Source organism: Lutjanus erythropterus, chromosome 13 (assembly GCF_056507025.1).
Source record: "Lutjanus erythropterus isolate fLutEry1 chromosome 13, fLutEry1.hap2, whole genome shotgun sequence".
Taxonomy (NCBI): Eukaryota; Metazoa; Chordata; class Actinopteri; order Lutjaniformes; family Lutjanidae; genus Lutjanus; species Lutjanus erythropterus.
In genome coordinates, this window is record NC_139329.1 from 8,842,595 (window position 1) to 8,863,873 (window position 21,279).

Genomic DNA, 21,279 nt, shown 5'->3' on the forward strand with positions numbered 1-21,279 from the left:
ACAAGCCAGTGTCCCTGAGCAATGTGAATAGGTAATAAGGTTTATTGAGTGTCCCTCAGCATTTTTCCTACATCTGGGCATGTTTAAGTTTGGCATAAAGACATAAGATGCCGTGTTGTCTACCAACTGTTTAAGGGAGTGGCGGACATTACCAGCAGCCATCTTGTAGTAGTTAGAAGACCTTGTGATTGCTCTGTGTAATTGACAGCAAAGGAATAGAGGGCTCTGGCATTATTCCCACATACAAGACCTGTCCTGTGCTGTGGAACAGTGCATGTTCCTACATTATTCCAACACACTAATGCTCCCAAACACATGGGTAAACATACTGAGGAGTTTTTTTTAAGTCTTAGACACATTCAGACCCTCCTATGATCTGCCAGATTCGAACTTCCTGAACTTTTATGGGAAACAGATTTCTATTCCTTGCATCCCTTAAAGAAATATTTATACTCCAGTAACTCTACAAAAAAGAACTCAATAAAAGTTGCTCTGATGATGAAAGCTGGTCTTACATTATATATTATATTGGATATTTGTTCAGAAACCTGTTATGTTAGTCTTGTCATGTGTTTATATGCTTTTGTTGGGCGAATGACATACAGTATCATTCTGCTTTTTTCCCCTTCCAGATTGTAAGTGCAAGCCAGCTGGAGGGTGGGGACCACCCCTTGGAGGTGGTGTATTTTGTGGAGGGTCCCAGTGGTCGGAGGATGCCTGCAGTTGAAGCAGCCAACCTACTCAACAGCCTGGATGTTCAAAGGGCTGCCATCGTCTTGGGTTATCGTGTCCAGGGCATTTTGGCACAGCGTGAGTACCTCTTGCACAGTAGATATCTGTTACTCAAGGACAGCAGAGTGATGCAGTGATTAACAAGATTGTCCTCTTCAGATTATTTTGCATTCCATTTTTCATTCCATCTGTTGTCTTGTAATCTGTTATTATATGCACATATTGCTCTATTTGCTACGTTTAAGGTTGCTGTATTTTGATATTTCTGATATTTTCTTCACGAAACAATAAAAAGCATAATTCAAAAAACAATATGGTGCTCAACATGAACTCAGTTAAACATTGCTGACATTGCTGAAGTATCTTAGAGCTAGACACTGAGTCATTGCTGTTTTCCTGGGTGCTGGCATGGAGTTGAAATAATGTTTTCTTTACCTGTAGATATAGACAAAAAAAACAGGACTTTTCTTTTTATTCTCTTACTCTTGTTGTTGTTACTATTACCAGCAGGCCTGGGATTTCATCATTTTGGGAGCAGGGCCTCTTGGCCTTTGGTGTTGTCGATTTTTTGAAGGCACAGAGGCCAAATGTCAGGGCAGCAAGGCCATTAAATAATACAATGATTTTAAGTCTAACTGACTTTATTCTTATTCAGTTTTTTCTGAATTTGTTAAGGCTACAGCGACACTGGAAATCAGTCAGAGGTCAGTTTATATAATGACATGATACTAAATAGTGTGTGATATACAATTAGTTATTATCGCAAAATAATGAGTTAGTATTCTAGATAATTTAAACATTCTCGAAATAGTCACTAAATGATAATAAGAAGGCTTCTCATTTTTTGTAGTCATTAATTTGAAATAACAATGCATTATTTTGAGATATTAAGTCATTATTTTGAGATGCTAACTAATTACTTTGAGATACTAACTCATTATTCTGAGACAGTAAATCATTATTTTAAGACATTAAGTCATTATTTCAAGAAACTAACTCCTAATAAGTCATTTATTTTAGGGATGCACCGATCGACTGGCCAGAGACCGGAACCGGCTGGTTTTCAGCGTGACCGTGATATCAGACCCACCACAGTGCTGATCACAGCTACACACACTCAGACACATGCTTGCATGAAGTCGGCATCATGGATAGATTGAAAGAACAGGAACGTGACAGAGCAGCTGACAATGTCGCAGAACAGCCGTAAAACTTTGTAGCTCTTCAGGCTAATGTTAGCCAGCAGCAGACTGCTGTTCACAGAGGGACAGTTAAAATCTCACCTCCTGTTCTGGCTGAAGAATAAAAATTGATGTGTCTCCTCAAACATTTTCTCATCCAGACTCATTTAACTTCTGCACCTGTGTTTCTCATTGGCAAAGTTTAATGCAGCAAACTGTTGCACCACGTCAGTCTCAGGTTTGTTTACATCTGCTTCCAGATGAGATCACATGAAATCGTGTCCCGTGAAATCCCATTTCAATCTCAGATTGATTGATCTCCTAAGATTGCGTTCCCCCTATTTATAATCTTAATGTAAAACTATAATAAGGCCTGGCTGTAACCTGGAGGACTTCGGAGAAAATGTAAAATAGTATTTAATGAATATTTAACAGTCAATGTTTTATTTTGAACATCCAATTTAATTTTTACAAGAAAAGCTGCAAAAAGTGCTGTCAGTTATAGTTCTTAGAAAGACTAAAAATTGGAATCAGCAGGTCAGACCCTTAAAAAAAATGGGAACTCAGAATTGGCCAAGAACTTTGAAACCAGTGCATCTCTAATTATTTTTAGACATGAAGTTATTATTTCGAGACATTAAGTCATTGTTTTGAGAACTTAACTCACAATAAGTCAATTCTGAATAAGTCATTATTTTGAGATACTTAACTCATACTAAATAATTATTTTGAGATACTAACTCATTATTTGATATAAGTAACCTTTTCGAGAAAGTTTCTCATTTTAAAGACTTACAGGATCTTTTATTTTTAATTACATATAATGGGCTTCCGCAGTCAGAGACAGTGCATCCAGCACTGCTATGAAGAGGAGACTAGCGTATAACACAAATCTAGCTCTTTGTCACTTTTAAAAGAGTCTGCAGTCTAAAACACAGAAATGTCAAGTAACATCAGGCTAACACGTCAACACTTTTGTCCATATTCGCACTTTGCCTTTCTCATCCTCTTTCTGAGTGCTCTCTCTCTGCTGCAAGTTATTACACATGAATATGGTTACCTTGTTGTTTCGTTGCATAACTTTTCAAGGTCTAGTCACTCTTGACTAAGTAGAGCTAAATAAGTGTTGGAACAGAGGGATGCAGAAAGAAAGGACACAACAGTAGGAAAATTGTTTCTTAGATCCTAATAAGAAATAAAAAAAGATACAAGCTAACTGTTGACTCTGTGTTTCTTTGTATGTTTATAGTAACAGTACAGTAGCTAATTATCTTCTCCTGTACACATTGTTCCAAAAGCCTGTCTTCCTCATTAAGAATCTAAACAAGGGATGAAGGCCTAACAAGAGCCGCTCAAGGGAGTTCTGTGTCTGCACTGACTGTGTTCTCTTTCAGTGCTTTCCCAAGGGATGAAATGAGTGTTAATTAAAACTAATGAAGGTCTGCATTGAAGATTACAGCAGTAAGACAAGAGCTGGCACTCCAGCGATGCCATGTTTAGCTTTGCATTTCAATGTGTTTGGGAATATCCTTAAAGGGAATAAAAGGATATGCTTGAAATTTTGAGCCACATGTGCAAAATGAAATGACTCAACATGGTGAGTATTTCTGCCTGTAGCTCAACTAAAAACTGTCTCAATGTCTTCCTCTACAGCGGTGGAGAAAGTGACATATTCACCCTCTGACGATGAGAAAACCAACATGTGGATCGTCATCGGGGTGGTGATTCCTCTCCTCGTGGTCATCGTCATCATTTCCATCCTGTACTGGAAACTGTGTCGGACGGACAAGCTGGAGTTCCAGCCGGACGCAATGACCTCCATCCAGCAGAGGCAGAAGGTAGAGTCCCATCAGTGTTGTGTCAGGGCTCCAAAGATATTTCAGGACAGTTCATTCTTTAAATGGCATATTGGATTATGTTAACTGACAGTAATTGACACCACAGTCACAACTATAATCAAGAAGAAAAATGAATACTTCAGTAGGTATTAAAAATGATGTTATTATATGACATTTTAGAAATTCATAATTTTAATGCAACCATTATTTTTTTTTTTGTTTTAAATGAAACTCTATCTCTTAGGTTTTGAAATGAACTTAAGAAGTTTTGTCAACCTATAAACTTTTTTGTGATAATTTAATTTTCCCAAACCCAAATACTTCTGTATTTCAAAAATTGTTCACAGTGAGCTATGAACCTAACTTGTCATTACTTGGGTACAATTACATGGTTAATTGAAAATGATAAACTGTTAACTATAATTAAAATATTCCATTTTTTTTAAGAAGAAATTATCTTAAAACATTATAGGTCAACCAAACTTTTTTTTAAGTTTGTTTCTAAACTTAAGAGTTTGAGTTTGATTCAAAACTCTGGCCTTGAAATTATTAGTTTTCTTCACTTTTACAGTGGTAGCTCCATCATATAACACCTTGTAAAACCACACCTTGTATTTTTTAATTTTATTGTGCTTTCAGGTTAAACAAACGAGATATAACAAGCCATAGAGATGATGGCATTTTTAAGCTTTGGAGACAACTAGAATTGTCCCCCTGCAATGCTTAAAGTGCTGTTGATCTTCTCATCTAACTCTCAGCATAAAAGGAATGAGGTTATGTCCCAAAACGTCAGACTTCTCCTTAAAATCATTGGCACATCAAATTTAAGAGCAGTTAAAAACTTAATCAAAAAGTACAGCTACAGTTGATGGACAGTGATAATCACATAAGTACATAAACAGCTCTCCTCTGTAATTATTTAAGGTTACATTATCCTGATTTACTAATGGTCTAACCAGTTTTCCAAACATTACTGCGGTCTACAGAGAAAGATTCAAGGCAGCTGATGTGGAAAGCCAGAAAGATGAGACCACTTCTAAATCCAATTGAACTGCTAATTAATTAGGTGTATCTGTCATTGCCATGGATGTGCTGTAGGACTGCACAGATTCTGGGCTTCATCATTTCTTCTTTTAGACGGGGTTAGTAAAACTTTAATGATCCCTGTAGAGAGTCTCATTAAAGGACATGAGCTGGATTAGACGTCATGATGCTGCCGGTACATGAAACGGGCTGGTCTTTTATTTTATTTAAAACTATTTTGATGTTTTCTTACATACTCTTTCGCTTAAAGCATCAACAGCCTAGTCCTTCATTTCCCCTTTGTCTCATTTATTTTCAGTTTGTGACAACTGAAAGTCTTGTCCTTGCTCTCTTCACTTCACTTCAAATATAAATCATGACGTTGGGCTGCATTGAAGTTGCTTTCTGCCTCAGTATTATCTTGCTCTCTTTAAAGCACATTTCCCCCTATATTTTCTGCTCTTGGGGATCTCTGTTTGAGATAATGTATATTCAGATGAACAAAATATGTTTAAACAATAATGAAATGACTATATAGTCTGCTGCAAACACTTCAGTTCACTTTGAGAGAAACAGGATCAAGTTTACCAGAAGATCAGAGACCAAGAAAGGGTTGTGTGATCCTGAATCACTCTCTGGAGTGCTATGTATCTGGCATACAGTCTACTGCATAGTATTGCTAATTTATTGTGATAACTTAATCAAAGCAATACTGATGCTCAAAGCAAGGACAGCTTTCATGCAGTGTTTTTGTCTTTCATGCAAACTTTTGTTTCAGACCCAAGTTCAACATTTGTGATGCTGTTTAAAAGTGGAGTTTGTTTGTGATAGCTACATTAAAGGGACAGTTTGGATTATTTAACATGGGGTTGTTGTTGTGAGGTACCTTTCGATAGACAGCATATTACCTAGAGTAGATGCTAGTTGGCACACCTTCGCTTTGGAGAAGCAGGGAGTTAAGCAATGAACTGCAGTGGACCGGGTCAGCAACAAAATGTTTTTTAGCCATGTCAAAAAAGGTCCACTTAAAAAAAAACAATCAATATCAGTTTCAGGGAAACTGCTGTTATGTAAGCCAAATATCGCTCTCTCCAAAGCCACCAGACTCCATGGGTGAAATCAGTCATTTTACCTCGCAAAACACATGAATTTCTGGTTTACCATTGTCATAATCAGTTGCTTTGTTTGGTGTTATTGTGGGACTTTGGTGTTTTAAAAGGATAGTTCAGATTCACCAAAGTTACACCATAACACGAACAAACTAACAGATTGAGGCAGCGGTAAACCAGTAACTCCTGTGTTCTGAAAGGTAAAAGTATTGATTTCATCCATGGAGTTAAGTGGCTTTGGAGAGAACAGTGTTTGGTTTATATAACAATGGTTTCCCTTTGGAAAAAATTGTCTGGCAGAAAAGTAAAAAAGTGAAAATACTGCAACTATAATGCACACTTAAAATGATATCAAATTTTTTAGGTGGACCTTTTTCAAGTGGCTAAAATGCCTTTTATTGCTGTCCCCGTCCACAGCAAAACTTTGCTTAGCTTCCATACTGGTGTCCCTCTCTGCTTCTCCAAACTGGAGGTATGCTGGCCAGCATCTACTGTAGGTAATACACTGACTATGGATAAGTACCTCAAACAACCCAACATTAAATAGTCCAGACTATCCCTTGTGAAGTCTAATGTCAAGGAGAAATGTAGGACTTTATGCACATGCGAGGCTTCTCTACTGTGCTGCCATGAACAACAACAATAGCAAAGAGCTTTCTGCTCTCTGTGGTCCAGCAATAACCGGATCTCTGTCGAAGTACCAAACACCTGCATTGCTCTTTCTCATGTCACACGTCACTGACAAAGGAATACTTTACTCGAATTCTAAAACAGATTGTTTGCATGTTGCCTGTTTTGGAGGTTTGTGTTTTTTCAGCCTCCTGAAATACTGTTTTTTGTCTGTCTGTGTCTGGCTTTAATTTCTCTGTACTTGTGTGTGTGTTTTTTTTTTCTTCTGTTGAGTTGAGCTAATCCCTCCGCATTGGGTTAAGGCAGTGACTCTAATGTGCTGAAGTAACTACCACTTAGGCTGCCCTCTCTGCTTAACACAATCATCTGTCACTTAACACCACTCCCCCTCTCTCAGTCTACTACCTCATTCAGAGAATCAAGGACCTCCCTTCTCCAGACACTCCCTCCAACTAAAAAGGGTTTAGATTATAGTGATGGGGAGTATGAGGAAGAAGAAGATGAGTATGAAGAAGAGGAGGAAGAAGAAGAAGAGGAAGAGGAGGAGGAGGAGGAGAAGAAAGAGGTTAAAAGAGGGAAGGTACAGAGCAGTGTCTGGTGGTTTAGATGTAGATGAGACCTAGTTTATGTGTAGATTCGCTTTCTGAACAGCAGCTGTTCAAATGTTGCAGTTATATAAAGTAGTGAATAGTTAATTGTCCAAGATACAATAGCATCTCTAAGTAATTATACTTCTGCTTAGACACCAGTAGCTCTGCCCAAGAGCAAAAAGAGTATGAGCAGTGAGGAGGAAGAAGAAGAGGATGAGGAAGAAGAAGAAGAAGAGGAAGAAGAGGAGGAGGAGGAGGAGGAAGACGAAGACGAAGACAAAGATGATGCAAAGGAGAGCTTAAAAAAGAAAGGCATTAAACCAGAGGAGCAAAGAAGACAAGGGAGCAAAACAATGATAAAGAAAACAGGGGAGATGAAGAAAGAAGACAGAATGAAAGGGTTAACTAAAGGGAGGAGAGCCAAGCATGAGGTATATTGTTCAGTAGCCATAGTGACTAGTGTCTGTCTGTATTAATAGACATTAGGATCCTCCTGTACCTGGTTGTTGTCAAGACACAGAAAATCCAGTGTTACACATCATGGCTGATTTTATTAACACTTTATAATAACCATCATTAATAAATGGTAAATTGATAGTTTAAACTTTAGTATAGTTTAAATACATAATATGTAACATTTTAGAATAAAAGTGTCTAAAAACACTTGACATATATTATTTATTTCGTTAAGTCGTGTACTGAAATTATCCCAAATGTTGCCAACAATGTTCAGATGCACGATGTGAACATAACAACTCCCATGATCCCATACTGCTTTATGACATCATCAAACCACGTCTGTTATTGTTTTACTGTGAGAAAGACCCTGAGTGTCTGAATACTTATCTTGTGCATTTCATATTTATTTAGCTGTTAATAAAAAAAATTAAATAAGAATTTTATTTGCTAAATATTGGTAATGCAATAATTTTCATCATTAGTTTGTGTAATATGAAATAATTAGTTTATAGATTATATATTAATTAGTGATTAAATTAGTAAACTAACAGTTTATTGATGCACACATTAAAAATATATAAAATATATTATGAAGCGCATCTAAACAGTATTTGACTGTTTGTCAACAGTAAAATATATAAACTAAAGTTTAATTAACTATCAATTAACCGTTTATTCATGAAGTGTTATCGTGGATTTCAGTGTGGACTGAAGTATTGGTGTGTTTTATAGTTTGTTGATCCTGTGGAACGTACAGCATCACTGTGCTGTGAAGTAGTAGATTTATAGATGTCATTTTCCATGTGTCAGCTGTTTGCTGTGATTCCCCAGTTTACCATTAGACGAGGCTAAGTAGTAATTAGTGAGTATAATGTGTGGGAGATATCAGTAGCTGTGTGTTTTCTTTCATTCAGCCTCAGTGTTAATTATAATGAAACAGCTATTTCAGCTGCAGCTTTTTCAGTGCTTTCCTTTTCAAAGACTGGCCTTGTTTATATGCCGTGGAGAGCAGCACACACAAACACACACACACACACACTCTCTCTCTCTCTCCTTGGATTAGCAGTTTTATACTGGCAAGCATCACACTGGATTAGCAGTTTTATACCAACAAACCTCTCCTAAGCCAGACATTTTGCATCAGTAAAGTCAGCGAGTGTACGTATAATTCAGTGAATTAGCAGGAACACGTCACATCACTCTTAGCCTCTCTCTTGTATAAACATTTCAGTGTCACAGGACCAGAGTTTTGAGCCGAGATCTGACATCCTCTGTTTACTCCTTTGCTGTTGGAAAGTCCCGAGGGCTTTACACTCAAATAGTCTCACTGCCTCCATCCCCCACCACCACCACCGCAAAGGGAAGGAAGCAGCTCAGTGTTTCCCCACATCTCTCTCTGTCCCTCTTTCTCATATACTTTATTCATTAATGTCTGTCTGAGTCTCCCTCCTGGACACCCATCCATCGGACGTTCAGCCTAATTATGTACTCCAAACCTGTCTGTCTGTCTGGATGTCACTTCACTCACACACAGCTCTTGGTCTGGGGAGAACTGCAGCACACCACACTTGGCTGGTCACAGTTTAAACTCAATGCATATTTGCCTCCGAGGTTTAAAGCTACTACAATGAAATTTCCTATTTTGATGATTTTGGAGGCCCCTGTGGACAAAAGCAGTAGTACTTCCACTGCCATGACCACAAAATCTAACATAAAAAATTATCTACATAAAAATCTCCTCCCGCTTCTTTTTCACTGGGTAGCATCTACTCTTTGTACTTTGCCTGGGAAAATGTAAACACTTCTTTCATCTGATTTAAGTAGAATCCAACCTGGTGTAAACCATTACAAGTAACTCTATAGAAATAGCCAATCTGCTCACAGATGGTCTTGTTTCTTTATGTAGGTCATAAAAACTCCTCACTATTAAATTGAGACTGTTTCATACCAGTTAAAAACTCCTTGGAGTAGCTTTAAACTGGAAATTAATGATTTAAAAGTGAAGATAATGAGCACTACATTATTAAATATGTCCTTGTCATTAAATATTGACTGTATTCATCTTTTCACACACCCTCTCTGACCTCTGTAACTTCTGCCACATCTTTCCACTAGGGATGCACCCAAATCTGAATACGTCATTCAGGAAAGCACAAATGACGCGATGGAAACAAGTTGCTCGATATTATTAAAAAAAAGTCAACTCCCTGATTACGTCTGCACAGTTAAAGAAAGCTGCATCCACTTTAATCAATCACTGATTTAATCCATCAAAACTAATCCCTTCAACTGAAGGTTATTTGCATATACTTGTAGATGTTGTATTTCTGATGCTAAACAGAATCTTTTGATTCATAGAACATTTTTTTCAGTTTCTGATTTTACAATATCCCACAGTTAAAGGGGAGTTGGTGGTGGCCTTCAGACAATTCATGAAACTTTGCTTAGCTAAAAAGAGATGAAAAGCACAGTAAGAGGATGTGGAAATGTATTTCACAATTAATTGTATGCCAGTATTAAATCATTGACAATTGACCAATGCTTTTTGGTCTAACTGACTATAGGCAGAAATACAGAGACAGATAACTTGTTAGTTGAACAGATAGAAGTAACGACATCACTGTGAAACTCTTCTTTCCACCTTTTTTTCCTTTCCTTGTTCCCTTAATATATTCCTCCTCTCTTTGCCTCTCTTCTGACCCTGTCCTCAGTTACAGGCTCCCAGTGTGAAAGGCTTTGACTTTGCCAAGCTGCACCTTGGCCAGCAGAGTAAGGATGATGTCATGGTGATTCAGGAGCCTGTCCCGCCAGGGCCTGGCCCTGGACCTCTGCCCATGTCCATTAAAGATGGCCTCAGTCCATCTGAGAACGGGGAGATCCCCACTCCCATTTCCAAAAACTCAGGCTCCTCAACCAAGGCGTCACGCAGCGGTCGAGGAAGGCGAGAGAGGTCAGTGCTCCTTAACAGTACAGGGCCAACTGTTCATGATGAGCTCAAATAAATATGAAGAAATGAAAACATTTAAAGGGATAGTTTGGAGAATTTGAAGTGGAATTGTAGGAAGTTATTATTAACAGTCAGTGTATTAGCTTGAGTACTGCTGTGGACAGGGTCAGCAACAAAAGGTATTTTAAAAAAGTCAACATCAGTTTGAGTGTACACTGTATTTCAAGTATTTCCACCACTTTACTTTGCTATCAGACAGCCTTGTCTGACAAGAAACTGCCATTTTATAAGCCAGATGTTGTTCTCGCCAAAGCCACCTAACTTCATGGATGAAATCGGTGTTTTTTGCCTTTCAGAACACAGGAGTTGCTGGTTTACAGCTGCCTCCATCTGTTAGCTTGTTTGTGTTATTGGGTGACTTCAGCGAATCCAAACCAACCATTTAAAACACCAAAGTCACACAACAACACCAAACAAACTAACTGATTGTTCAGTTGTAGACCAGAAAGTCATGTGTTTTGCGAGATAAAATGACCGATTTCACCCATGGAATTTGGTGGCTTTGGAAAGAGCAATACTTGCCTTAGTCACACGATAATACAGGCAAACTAAAAGATGGAGGCAGTCAGTAGACCGGCAGCTCCCGTGATCTGCCAAAATCACTGATTTTGCCCATGGTGTCTGGTTGGTTTGGAGACAGCAATGTTTGGCTTATATAATGGTGGTTTCCTGTTAGAAAAGGCTGTCAAAGTTAAAGCAGTGAAAATATTCTTCAGATTGTTTTAGGTGGACCTTTTTTAAGTGGCTAAAATACCTCTTGTTGCTGATCCTGTCCACAATTGTACATAGTTAGCTTCAGTGCTGGTGCTCCTCTCTGCTTCTCCAAACTGGGGGCATGTCGACCAACATCTACTGCAGATAATACACTGATCATTGATACGTACCTCATATAACCCCACTTCAAATAATCTGAACTATCCCTTTTATTACATCAAGTTGTCTATATAGGTTATGTTTAGGCTTTGGTTATTTTTTCTTTATGCAGAATCTGGTCTCAACACTATTTACTTAAAGTTAGTTTTAATGCTCTACCTGATACTCATCTAGGACACCCAGTCAACCAGACAAAAAGCTTTTGACAGATCCTCAGATCAATTATTTATACACTAGACAGTGAGGGATCTTTACTCTCACATTCTGTCAGTTTGTCCACTGTATATAATCATTTATATTAAGTTATGATAACATGCACATCCTACATTTACTAGTTCAATTAAATGATTTTTATCATAGCTGTGTTTCATGTGTTTTATTTTCAGGTTTTCATAATAATAATACATTTAGAGGGAACCATTACTAACATCTCCCGGCTCACTAACTGCTCTGGCTGATAGACATATGAAAAAAAATGCCAGTATAGTCCATTGCACTTGTTGTTTTTTAAGTGTTGGATTGATATTTGTTGTGTCTCCTGACTTGATATATGTGAGGGACACATTAACCATTGTTTTTGTGGAAATACTCTTGTGCATTTACCACTACAAGCTTTAATTCATATTATTGTTTCCCAGCTTTTATCTTTCTGGGAAAAACACTTTTTTGTTTATGCATGGCTTTTCAGCATGTTATTTTGTTCTTGGCCTTCTATTATTCATGTGTGTCTTCTCCGGGTAGGATCTCGCCATCTGACGGTGACTCGGTGGTAAGTGACCATTCCAGCGAGCGGGAATCAACCGAGGAGAACCTGAGAGCCCACGCCACGCCCAGCGACAGCAAGCAGACCCGTAAGCTCCCCATCAATGTTTTAAATGGCAAGTGGCCTTGGCAACACTCACATCACTCCTCCAAACACAAGAGAGCGAATGCGAGAGCGGGGGAGGGGATGGAAGAAACTGAAGGGATTTGGAGACGTAAAGAGATAAAGAAAGAGCAACTAAAGCTGAGCATGGTTTGATTGACAAGAGGGCCAGATTGAGGGCAGGGGGGGGGAGACAAAACAGAGAAAGACTGAGGAAAAGAGCAGTGTCCATCCAACACAAGCAATGACATAATGATTACAGAGGGGAACAGTGAAGGTAAAAGAAACACCTGGTAGGAAGTCTACTCAGTGGCCGAAAGACGTCCAGACAGAAGGGGGAGAAAGGAATAGGAGGGAAAAAAAATAACTGAAGTTACTCTATCTGACAGCTTGTTGATAGATTCAAGCCTGCAACGTCACTCAGAGGCTACGTGCTGGAGCCAGAGGCAGTCAGGCACACAGACTGCAGCCTGACTCACCCACACAGGAATGGCCTCTGTTTTGTTATTGATAAATCTCTGCCTGGGACTGTATATGCTCTGCCACAATGTTTAGAAGTAGGTTGTGTATGAGACCTGCTCAGTATTATGTAATGCACTGCCTTTCTTGTTGCTCTTTCAGCTTTCTATTTTGATCAGCGTATACTTTCTGCTCATCAGTGGCAGCTCCTTCTTTTCTTTTCTCTGATTAATGAACTTAACAAGGCCAGATGAGAAGCTTTTATCAGCTGTGGAAATGTATACTCCCAGATGACTCACTTGTCTTTGTCTCCCCTTTATTTTTCTTTTCATTTCTAAAGTTTTAAACAGCATTCATGGTGGCCAGACTTCAATTCACTAGGCAGTCCCTCCAGTATTTTTGCGGGCTGGTTTTGGGATTGTTGTGGCCTAAAATGCCTGATTTCTGTGCATTCTGATTTTTTTTTTTATTGTGATGCTTTTTGCAACATTTTTAGGCATTTTTTGCAATGAAATTGGGGGAGCAAGTGAAAATTGCAAAAAAAAAGTTGTGTTTTTTATATATATACCTAACAATTATTTTCAGTAACACTAAATCTATCAGTTATTTTCTCAGTTAATCAATTAGTTGTTTGGTCCATAAAATGTTACAAAATAGTGTAAAATGTTTATCAGTTTTTCTTAAAGCCCAAGACGTCAAATTCTTGCTTTGTCCACAACTGAAAGACATTTAATTTACAATTCAATTTTGGACACTTAGAACAATAACTTGATTATCAAAATAGTTGGTGATTAATTTAATAGTCGATTGATAATTGATTAGTTATTGCAGCTCTAGCTCAAAGTCAATCAAAACAACAAGCATAAAATGATTAAATATAAATGTGCACAGAGCATTGTTAGATGTTAGTAACAATGACAAACACTGTGCTCTTTTTAGACAAAATTTGACAAAATAAATCAAAACAGTAAATAATAAAACATTGAATCAATTCATTGAGATGTACATGTACAGTGTTTGTGCAGGGGCTGCTGTGATTGGTGGAAGCTACCATGATTGGTCAAATTTTCAGAAAAGCTGCAGTGATTGGACAGAATTTCCATGTTGTGCAGAATTCACAGGGATTTGGTGTTATTTGTTGTAAAGTGTTCCATTTCAGCTTCCTGGAGGGACTGACTAGGCTTTTTTATTGTCAGCATAGAGTCATCACTTCTGTCTTAGGTGCTTTTATTTGATCTCCTTTGCCTCAGTAAAACTCTTTTTCTTTTCTGCTGTTTGCAGGCAAGAATAGAATTGGTAAGAATTTGTCCCCTCTCTGTCCGTGTCTCCGTAGACCCCAGGCTTGACCTCCAGCAGCTGTGTCTGTGTGTTTGTTTCTGTAGTAGTTTTGTGCTCGGCTTGTTCTCACCATCCATCACTGTCTGCTGAGCTGTCAGTCACAGTGTAGAGACAATCCACTTCACAAACAAAGGCGAAACCATTGTTTGAAATGAAGTGCAGCTTTTGCAAATAGAAATCAGTCTTCATCTCATGTCACGGCCGGAAACATTTGCTCCACGCTTTTGTTATGAGTCAAACTTCAAATCATGTCACTTAAATATGAGAGATCCTTATGCAGTAGTTGTCTGTGCTGTGTCCCCTAGTTTGAGTCAACATCAGCATTTAGACTGGCAATGACTACACTGTGCTGAGTTGTGAATATTTTTCTACTTTGTTGCCTCCTTCCACAGGTCCTCCTCCTATGAACGGTACAGTTGAGCCGCTGTCCTCAGCCTCCATCTTCGAACATGTTGACCGGATGTCTCGTGCCACAGATGCAAGCAGGAGACTCCCCAACAAAGTCCAGCTCATCGCCATGCAGCCCATGCCTGTTCCACCGCTGCACAGCCCCCTGATCAATGACAAACTGTCTGACACCAACCAAATCAACAAAGAGGTCAGGGCTCTTATGATTTTCATGCTTGACAATAAACAAATCTGTTTTTCACATCCAAAAGTGCAAACGCTGTATTTTTTCCTCACATATGAAAGACCATCCACTAACAGGGAGGGTACGGTTGAGTTGATGACTTTTGTTGATACTGGTGGAGCACAATAGCACTAATGGCCCTCGTAACTATCTCGTAAATTCATCTAACTAGTGTAGTGTGTAACTAATGTTTTGGATTAAAAAGGTGAGTAATTTACTTGCTCAACCAGAGAAAACAAACACACTTTGAATTATCCCCTGAAGGACTGGCAACACTGTTATCTGCTCCTACAAAGTCCTGAGCCCACACTGGCTTTTTCCAGGTACAGAAGAATCAAAAACCAAAAATTATTTTATCAGTGTAATAAAGAAGATGTAATAGAAGCAGATGACTGTCTTGCAAGTCTATTGGGAGGTGTAATTCACTAATTTACTGGTTAAGATAGACATAATATTATGTATTCTCTGGTACTGCTGTTTTAATTCTTCACAAACAGTGTGTAATGTAAAAGCATTCATCCTGCTTGCAGAAGTCTTAGGTCTCATCTACTGTCTAACCTACATTCATTGACCTTTTTTACTCTGTGTTGGCAGGGAGCATTGTCTGTACAAAACAAAAACAAGCTGGACAATATGGCAAGTTATCTAAGGAACCAGTTTGCAGTATTACTTACATGACAGACCAGTACACCGTGAATTTAGCTCACAAGATCATAGCAGACCCACTGCACCCTCTGTGGTTTGAATACATACATTTATCTTCAGGACAAAGATACAGCATGGCCAGAATATGGACTAAAAGAGGCATCATGTCTTTCAGCATTCAGCTGCTTAATAAGCGCTGTTCACATAGTCTGAATTTGGTGCCTCCTTGAATTGTACTTGATGGCCTTTATAGAGTTCCCATAATGTTGCTTACAGTGCATTATGTTGTATTATGTGCTGTCATGTATGGTTGTTAATGTATTTCTATGCTCCTTCTGCATAACAAGGCAATAAAGTTTTAATTCACTCTGTCATTAATCTACAGTTTTTCAGATTGTTGTCTAATTAGATTATTTTCTCCCCAGATCCAGGTAGCACTGAGGCACAAGTCAGAGATTGAGCATCATCGTAACAAGATACGTCTGCGTGCCAAGAGGAAGGGCCACTACGACTTCCCTGCCATGGATGACATGACAAGCAGCATTGCAGATGCGAAGGACCAGGATCGCATCTATCAGAAAGCACAGATACAGATCGATAAGATCCTGGATCCAGACGCCCAGATGGCCCCAGTCTTCATGGGATCGAAGAAAAGGTTAAGACTCTGTTTTAGGTCATTGCACTTGATCTGTGCATACGGGTGTGCAGGACTGTATACATTTCTCTTGGCTGGTTTAAATGAAAAAAAAAAGTCATAAATAGATTCATTAAAATTTCTCAATTTATTTCTCAGTGGTCGAGGAAGGCGCTCTCCCAAACAGAGGATGAAGGAGCAGCTGAATGGAGGCATGACGGAAGCAGACAAGGACCACCTCATCAATGAAGACAGTGACGCTGGTTACAGAAAGTGTCCTGGAGTCAACAACGTGGCCTATGTGGTGAGTAGGACAGGAGAATACCACTATATAACCCCTGCATCTACTGTAACCTAACTGTTCATAAATACACTGTGTTCATTCCAGTCGGATCCTGACCAAGGCCCAGCATCCCCTCACAGGAGCCCCTCCCCCACCGATGACGTCTTCATGGGTCCCGCTTCCTCTCCTCCAGGCCATGCCCCTCCCCCACCTCCCTACATGCCTCCACAGCCCTCCATTGAGGAAGCGCGGCAGCAGATGCACTCCCTGCTGGACGATGCCTTCGCCCTAGTGTCGCCCACTTCTCAGGGCAGCACGGCAGGGATCACTCTCCCGGGGGTCAACACCAACCCCCCTGCCTCCAGCCCCCCGGGCCGTGGCCCCAGACCCTGGGGGCCCTCCTATCCAGCGCTTGGCCCTTTCAATGGTGTAAGTAGCCATCGCTGGTACTTATATCTACAGGATATTTTTAATAGTGTCAACCATTCAGTCAATATCAAATCAAAGGGCTTTCCTGGTTCTCCATGGCAGCTAAAGCTTTTACTAGTTTAAGTTCCAGTAAGCTGTATTCTGTCATGCATCTGTTCATTTCACTAAACAGGAGTCATGCTGAGAGAAATAGGCTCCCTGTTTACGTTTGTAAAAGCAGAGCAGCAAAAAAAAGCAAACAGACACATGTAAAATCCCTTGTATTCACTATCTCTTCCCTTTCTCGAGTTTTTCTCTGCTCATTCCCAGCATGAAGCCTATAGCTTCGAGTTTAATCGTGTCCTCTTAGGAAACTAATCAGTTAAGTATTCCTCCATCTGTCACCCCCATGGAGCTGCGACCTTACAGCCCCTGTCAGCTATCTACAGCTCCTAAGACTCTACAGTAATATACCCTGCATATGCTTGATCGGCATTAGCTCCTGTCAGTGCAGGCTGGTTTCAAAGAAGGTGCAGTCATATAACAGCTCTGAATAATAAGCTCAGCGTAAGCTTTTGTAGTTGTTTTTGTACTTATATTTATTGTAGCGAGGTCTGTGCCAAGCAGCGCCATACATAGGTCGGTCTATGCCACAGTTTGTTAACACATTAAGCCAGGGGTCCATAATACTGTGCATACTGTGTCCGTAATGTTTCGTGTTGTGTGGGGAGTTATCTATAGCATATCCCCTTCTTTGGAATTCTGAAGGGTAAAGCTGAGTTAAAATCAAAGAACGGTTTTCAGTGCCCATGGGCATTACATGAGAAAGAAATTAGAGATGGCAGAGCATTATATTAGAGTTACAGGAGGCTGTAAAGATTTTTGCCCATTAAACCACTGAGATTAGATGGGCAGTGACGCCTATGTTGGCAGCATTATGATTAAAACCTTCATCATTGTTTTGCAAATACAACCATGTGTTGGATGCTGTAAATAGAAATCGAATGCAAATACTTCTTGACCTATATTCAACTGAATACAGTACAGAGACAAGATCTTTAATGTTCAAACTGATTGACTTTGTTTTAGTATTCTTTGTAAATACACACTCATTCTGAATTTGATGCCTGCAACATGGTCTAAAAAAGCTGGCACAGGGTCGTGTTTACCACTGTGATACATCACCTTTTCTTTTTCCAACACTCACTAAGCAATTGAGAACTGAGGACTCTAACTGTTGAAATTTTGACAGTGAAATTCCTTCCAGTCCACGGTATCTGTTGTTGTAATTTGCGTTTCATAATGCACCAAACATTTTAGATGGGAGACAGGTCTTGCTGAAATAAGCAGAGGTGAAAAAGACTCCACAACATATATATGATATACTGCATGTCTTTCACTTTGCATGGTAGAGTCTTAACTTGCATTTGTGGATGCAACAACAAGCTGTGTTTGCCAACAACGATTTTCCGTAGTGATCCCAAGTGTGTGTAGAATCCTTTGTACAATTATGTGGCTTTTTAATACAGTGCCGCTTGAGTGATAAAAGATCACAGGCATTCAGTGTTGGTTTCTGGCATTGCCCTTTACGTGCAAAGACTTCTTGAGATTTGGTTGTAGACAGTGAAATCCTCAAAGTCCTTGCAATTATGTGTTGAGAAACATTGTTCTTAAATTGCTGGACTATTTTCCCACACTGTTTGTCACCACATCCATGCCTGTGAATGGATGAGCCTTTTTAGGATGTCCCTTTGATACCCAAACATGATATTATCACCTTTTACCAATTAACCTTGTTGAATGTTTGAAACAGGTGTTTTTGAGCGTTCCACAACTTTCTCAGTCTCTTGTTGCGTGTGTCCCAACTTTTTTAAACATGTTGCAGGCATCAAATCAGAGTCAGTGTGTATTTACTAAAAACCATAAACATTAAATATCGTGTCTTTGTATAGCAGTTAGTTGAATACAAGTTAAAAAATAATTGCATTCTGTTTTTTTTACAGTTTACCCACTTTTCCCAACTTTTCTGGAATTGGGGTTTGTGTAGTATTTCATGGTTATGTTGTTTTATGGAACTAAAATTAAGCACATTCATAGGTTGACTATAGCTTAATTATCATTGGGATAACTTCTCACATGGGTTCTTTCATATTAATACTTAAATGCTTTTTACAGCTACTAATATACATTAATCACTACTCTCTCTCCTATTGTCCAGTAACGTTATTCACCCCAGGTGACATATATAGAAAGAGTCAGTAGAGCCATAAAAATGGTATTTGCTAGCTCTGCTTTTGCAGGTTCAGTGCTTTAATATGCTTTAAAAGGTCAGCTGTGAAAAGAAGGATATCCAAGAAATCATGCTTGGTAAAAACAACAATGTACTGTATCCTACAGTGTATGAAGGCACACTACTGCTTTGCATTTATAAGAAACATCAACATCCACTGTGAGTTTTCTTTGTATTAATTAATGCTGTTACATGTTAAGTTTGTATATTGACTATTTTGAACATTGATAACACATGAGAGCCACAATTACAAACATATAATGTAGTTCTGTTACTTGTTTTCTGTTTTATTTCATTACCGTTGTTACTCACTCTCTCCTAAGCACTGTCTGTCTTTCCTTGTCTTCCCCAGAGGTTCACTGAGCTGGGCATGTCCCCTCCTCCTGTCCAAGGCCTGATAACAAGGTCAGTAGAGCAGTCGATGAAAATTGAGCATTCATGTATAAATCAATAAGTAATATGCTTATTTGACGTTCACATCTTCCCACACCAAAACGATTTCTTATTGATCAGTACGACCTGATTTCCACCACTTTGCCGGTGGGAATGTTTTCCTTTAGGTGCATCCAGTGAGTCGGGCCTCATGAATAATGAAAGAGGAGTCATCTTTATTTTATTGGTTTAATGGATCAGGCCCAAGCCTGGTCTCTTAACTGGCTCCAAAAAGGCCTATACACGCTGACACATTCATGTCATAACACAGTGCTGCATTTTTGAGCAGATTTTTACATCAAATCAGGTAATTTTGTAGAAAACAGAGCAGCCTAAATGATGTATTTGGGGTCAAACAACTTATCATCACTTGAAATTTGGTAACTCTTAGCCCCTTGGTTGTAATTTATAATTTTAAAGGAGGAGTTTGTTAGATTTACAGAGGATATATGGCAGATATTGAATATAATATTCATAAGAATGAGCTGTTTACATATATATAGAAAATATACAGAGGGTCCTCTTACACAGAGGCTGTTATGTTTCACCGCCATGTTTGTACCGTAAGTTTTTTAAGGCACTGCAGGTGCCTCCTACATGCTTGGAAGTAGAGAGTGAGATGAGTTGTTTACAATCTGCAAGCTCACTGCTAGATGTCACTAAATGCTACACACTTGTCCTTTGAGTTATATCTTACAATAAAAGACACTGGAAATATCAGGATGACTGATAACCCTGTTGTTAACATGGCCAGACTTTCAAACACCCACACAAATATATGCACTGTGTGAACTTTCCCTTAGGACTGTTCTCTCTAAAAGGAAGGAAGGAAGGAAGGATGGCATCATATGTGTAACACTACAGGCATCCACAAATTAAAATAAATGGAGTGAATTTATGGTGCGATAGGGTGGCTCTGCTGGTGAAGTCCTCTTCTGTGGCCGTGGTTAGATTCTGGCTTGTGGCCCTTTGCTGCATGTCGTCCCCCTTCGCTCCCCCAACTTTCCTGCCAGGTTTTCAGCTGTCCTATCTAATAAACACAAAAATGCCGAAAAAAGGGATAGAATTCATACGTTTTTTGTTTTTTTTATTATTACACCTAACATAACGAACAATCAACCTTGAATGCAACAAACAGGCTGGAGGCAGTGTGGCCATACAGATGCCAACCACATTTTCTGATAGAGTGAATTCAGTATGGAATGAGGGATTAGTGGTAATAATGGTTTAATACAGGAAATATATGTGATGAAAACAATGAGTTATTCTCTCAGTGAGAAAGAAGATGTTTTAAACAGAAAATGAGAAACATGGATTAGGTTCACAAAAATCAGATATTGGCGGCATATAATTTCTTTGACAATAATGTAAGTCATTTTATCATTCCTTAATAAGCAAACAATAAAGTAACCTTCATTATTAGTTGTGAACTGTAACCCACTCTTTGCAGCATGTTTCAGTGTTTTTTGTTGTACTTGTATATGTATAAATGACAGTAAAAAATTAAGTGATAAAAAAAAGAAAATGCTGAGTAGGACACTGTTTTAAAGGATTTGTCGATATGGCAGAAGCTGAGAAGAATTCATATCAATTTGTCACAATACATTTTTAATTAAATCGCAACCGCGTGAACGAAAATGCATTTCTTTGTGTTTTCAGGCAGGGTCTTGGCTCGAGCTACCTGCCACCAGGAGAAACAGCGGGGCAGTGTGAGCAGCTCCAGCCGGACAGCCTGTACTCCAGCAGGGGCCTCTACGCTGATGAGCTCCCCTCATCTGCCAGACCGCGGCCAGTAGGGGGAACTACAGGTACAAGTGGAAACAAACATGGACTTGTTTTCACGCCTGCTAAT

The 21,279-nt window shown here is 39.1% G+C and overlaps 1 protein-coding gene across 5 annotated transcripts in view; it reads left to right on the forward strand.

Annotated features, from left to right (window-relative positions):
* LOC146316135 (UPF0606 protein KIAA1549-like) overlaps positions 1 to 21,279 on the forward strand; it is a 54,628-nt gene that overhangs the window by 27,756 nt on the left and 5,593 nt on the right. For 2 of the 5 annotated variants that reach the window (XM_084734381.1, XM_084734384.1), the window contains exons 9-18: positions 633 to 810; positions 3,567 to 3,751; positions 10,274 to 10,512; positions 12,184 to 12,320; positions 14,497 to 14,702; positions 15,806 to 16,035; positions 16,174 to 16,318; positions 16,403 to 16,726; positions 19,348 to 19,400; positions 21,087 to 21,235. In XM_084734381.1, the coding sequence (XP_084590507.1) occupies positions 633 to 810; positions 3,567 to 3,751; positions 10,274 to 10,512; positions 12,184 to 12,320; positions 14,497 to 14,702; positions 15,806 to 16,035; positions 16,174 to 16,318; positions 16,403 to 16,726; positions 19,348 to 19,400; positions 21,087 to 21,235 (1,846 nt within the window). Of the gene's footprint in view, positions 1 to 632; positions 811 to 3,566; positions 3,752 to 6,910; positions 7,094 to 7,255; positions 7,535 to 10,273; positions 10,513 to 12,183; positions 12,321 to 14,047; positions 14,063 to 14,496; positions 14,703 to 15,805; positions 16,036 to 16,173; positions 16,319 to 16,402; positions 16,727 to 19,347; positions 19,401 to 21,086; positions 21,236 to 21,279 lie in introns of all 5 variants that reach the window. The other 3 variants (XM_084734385.1, XM_084734382.1, XM_084734383.1) reach the window with 3 other exon arrangements.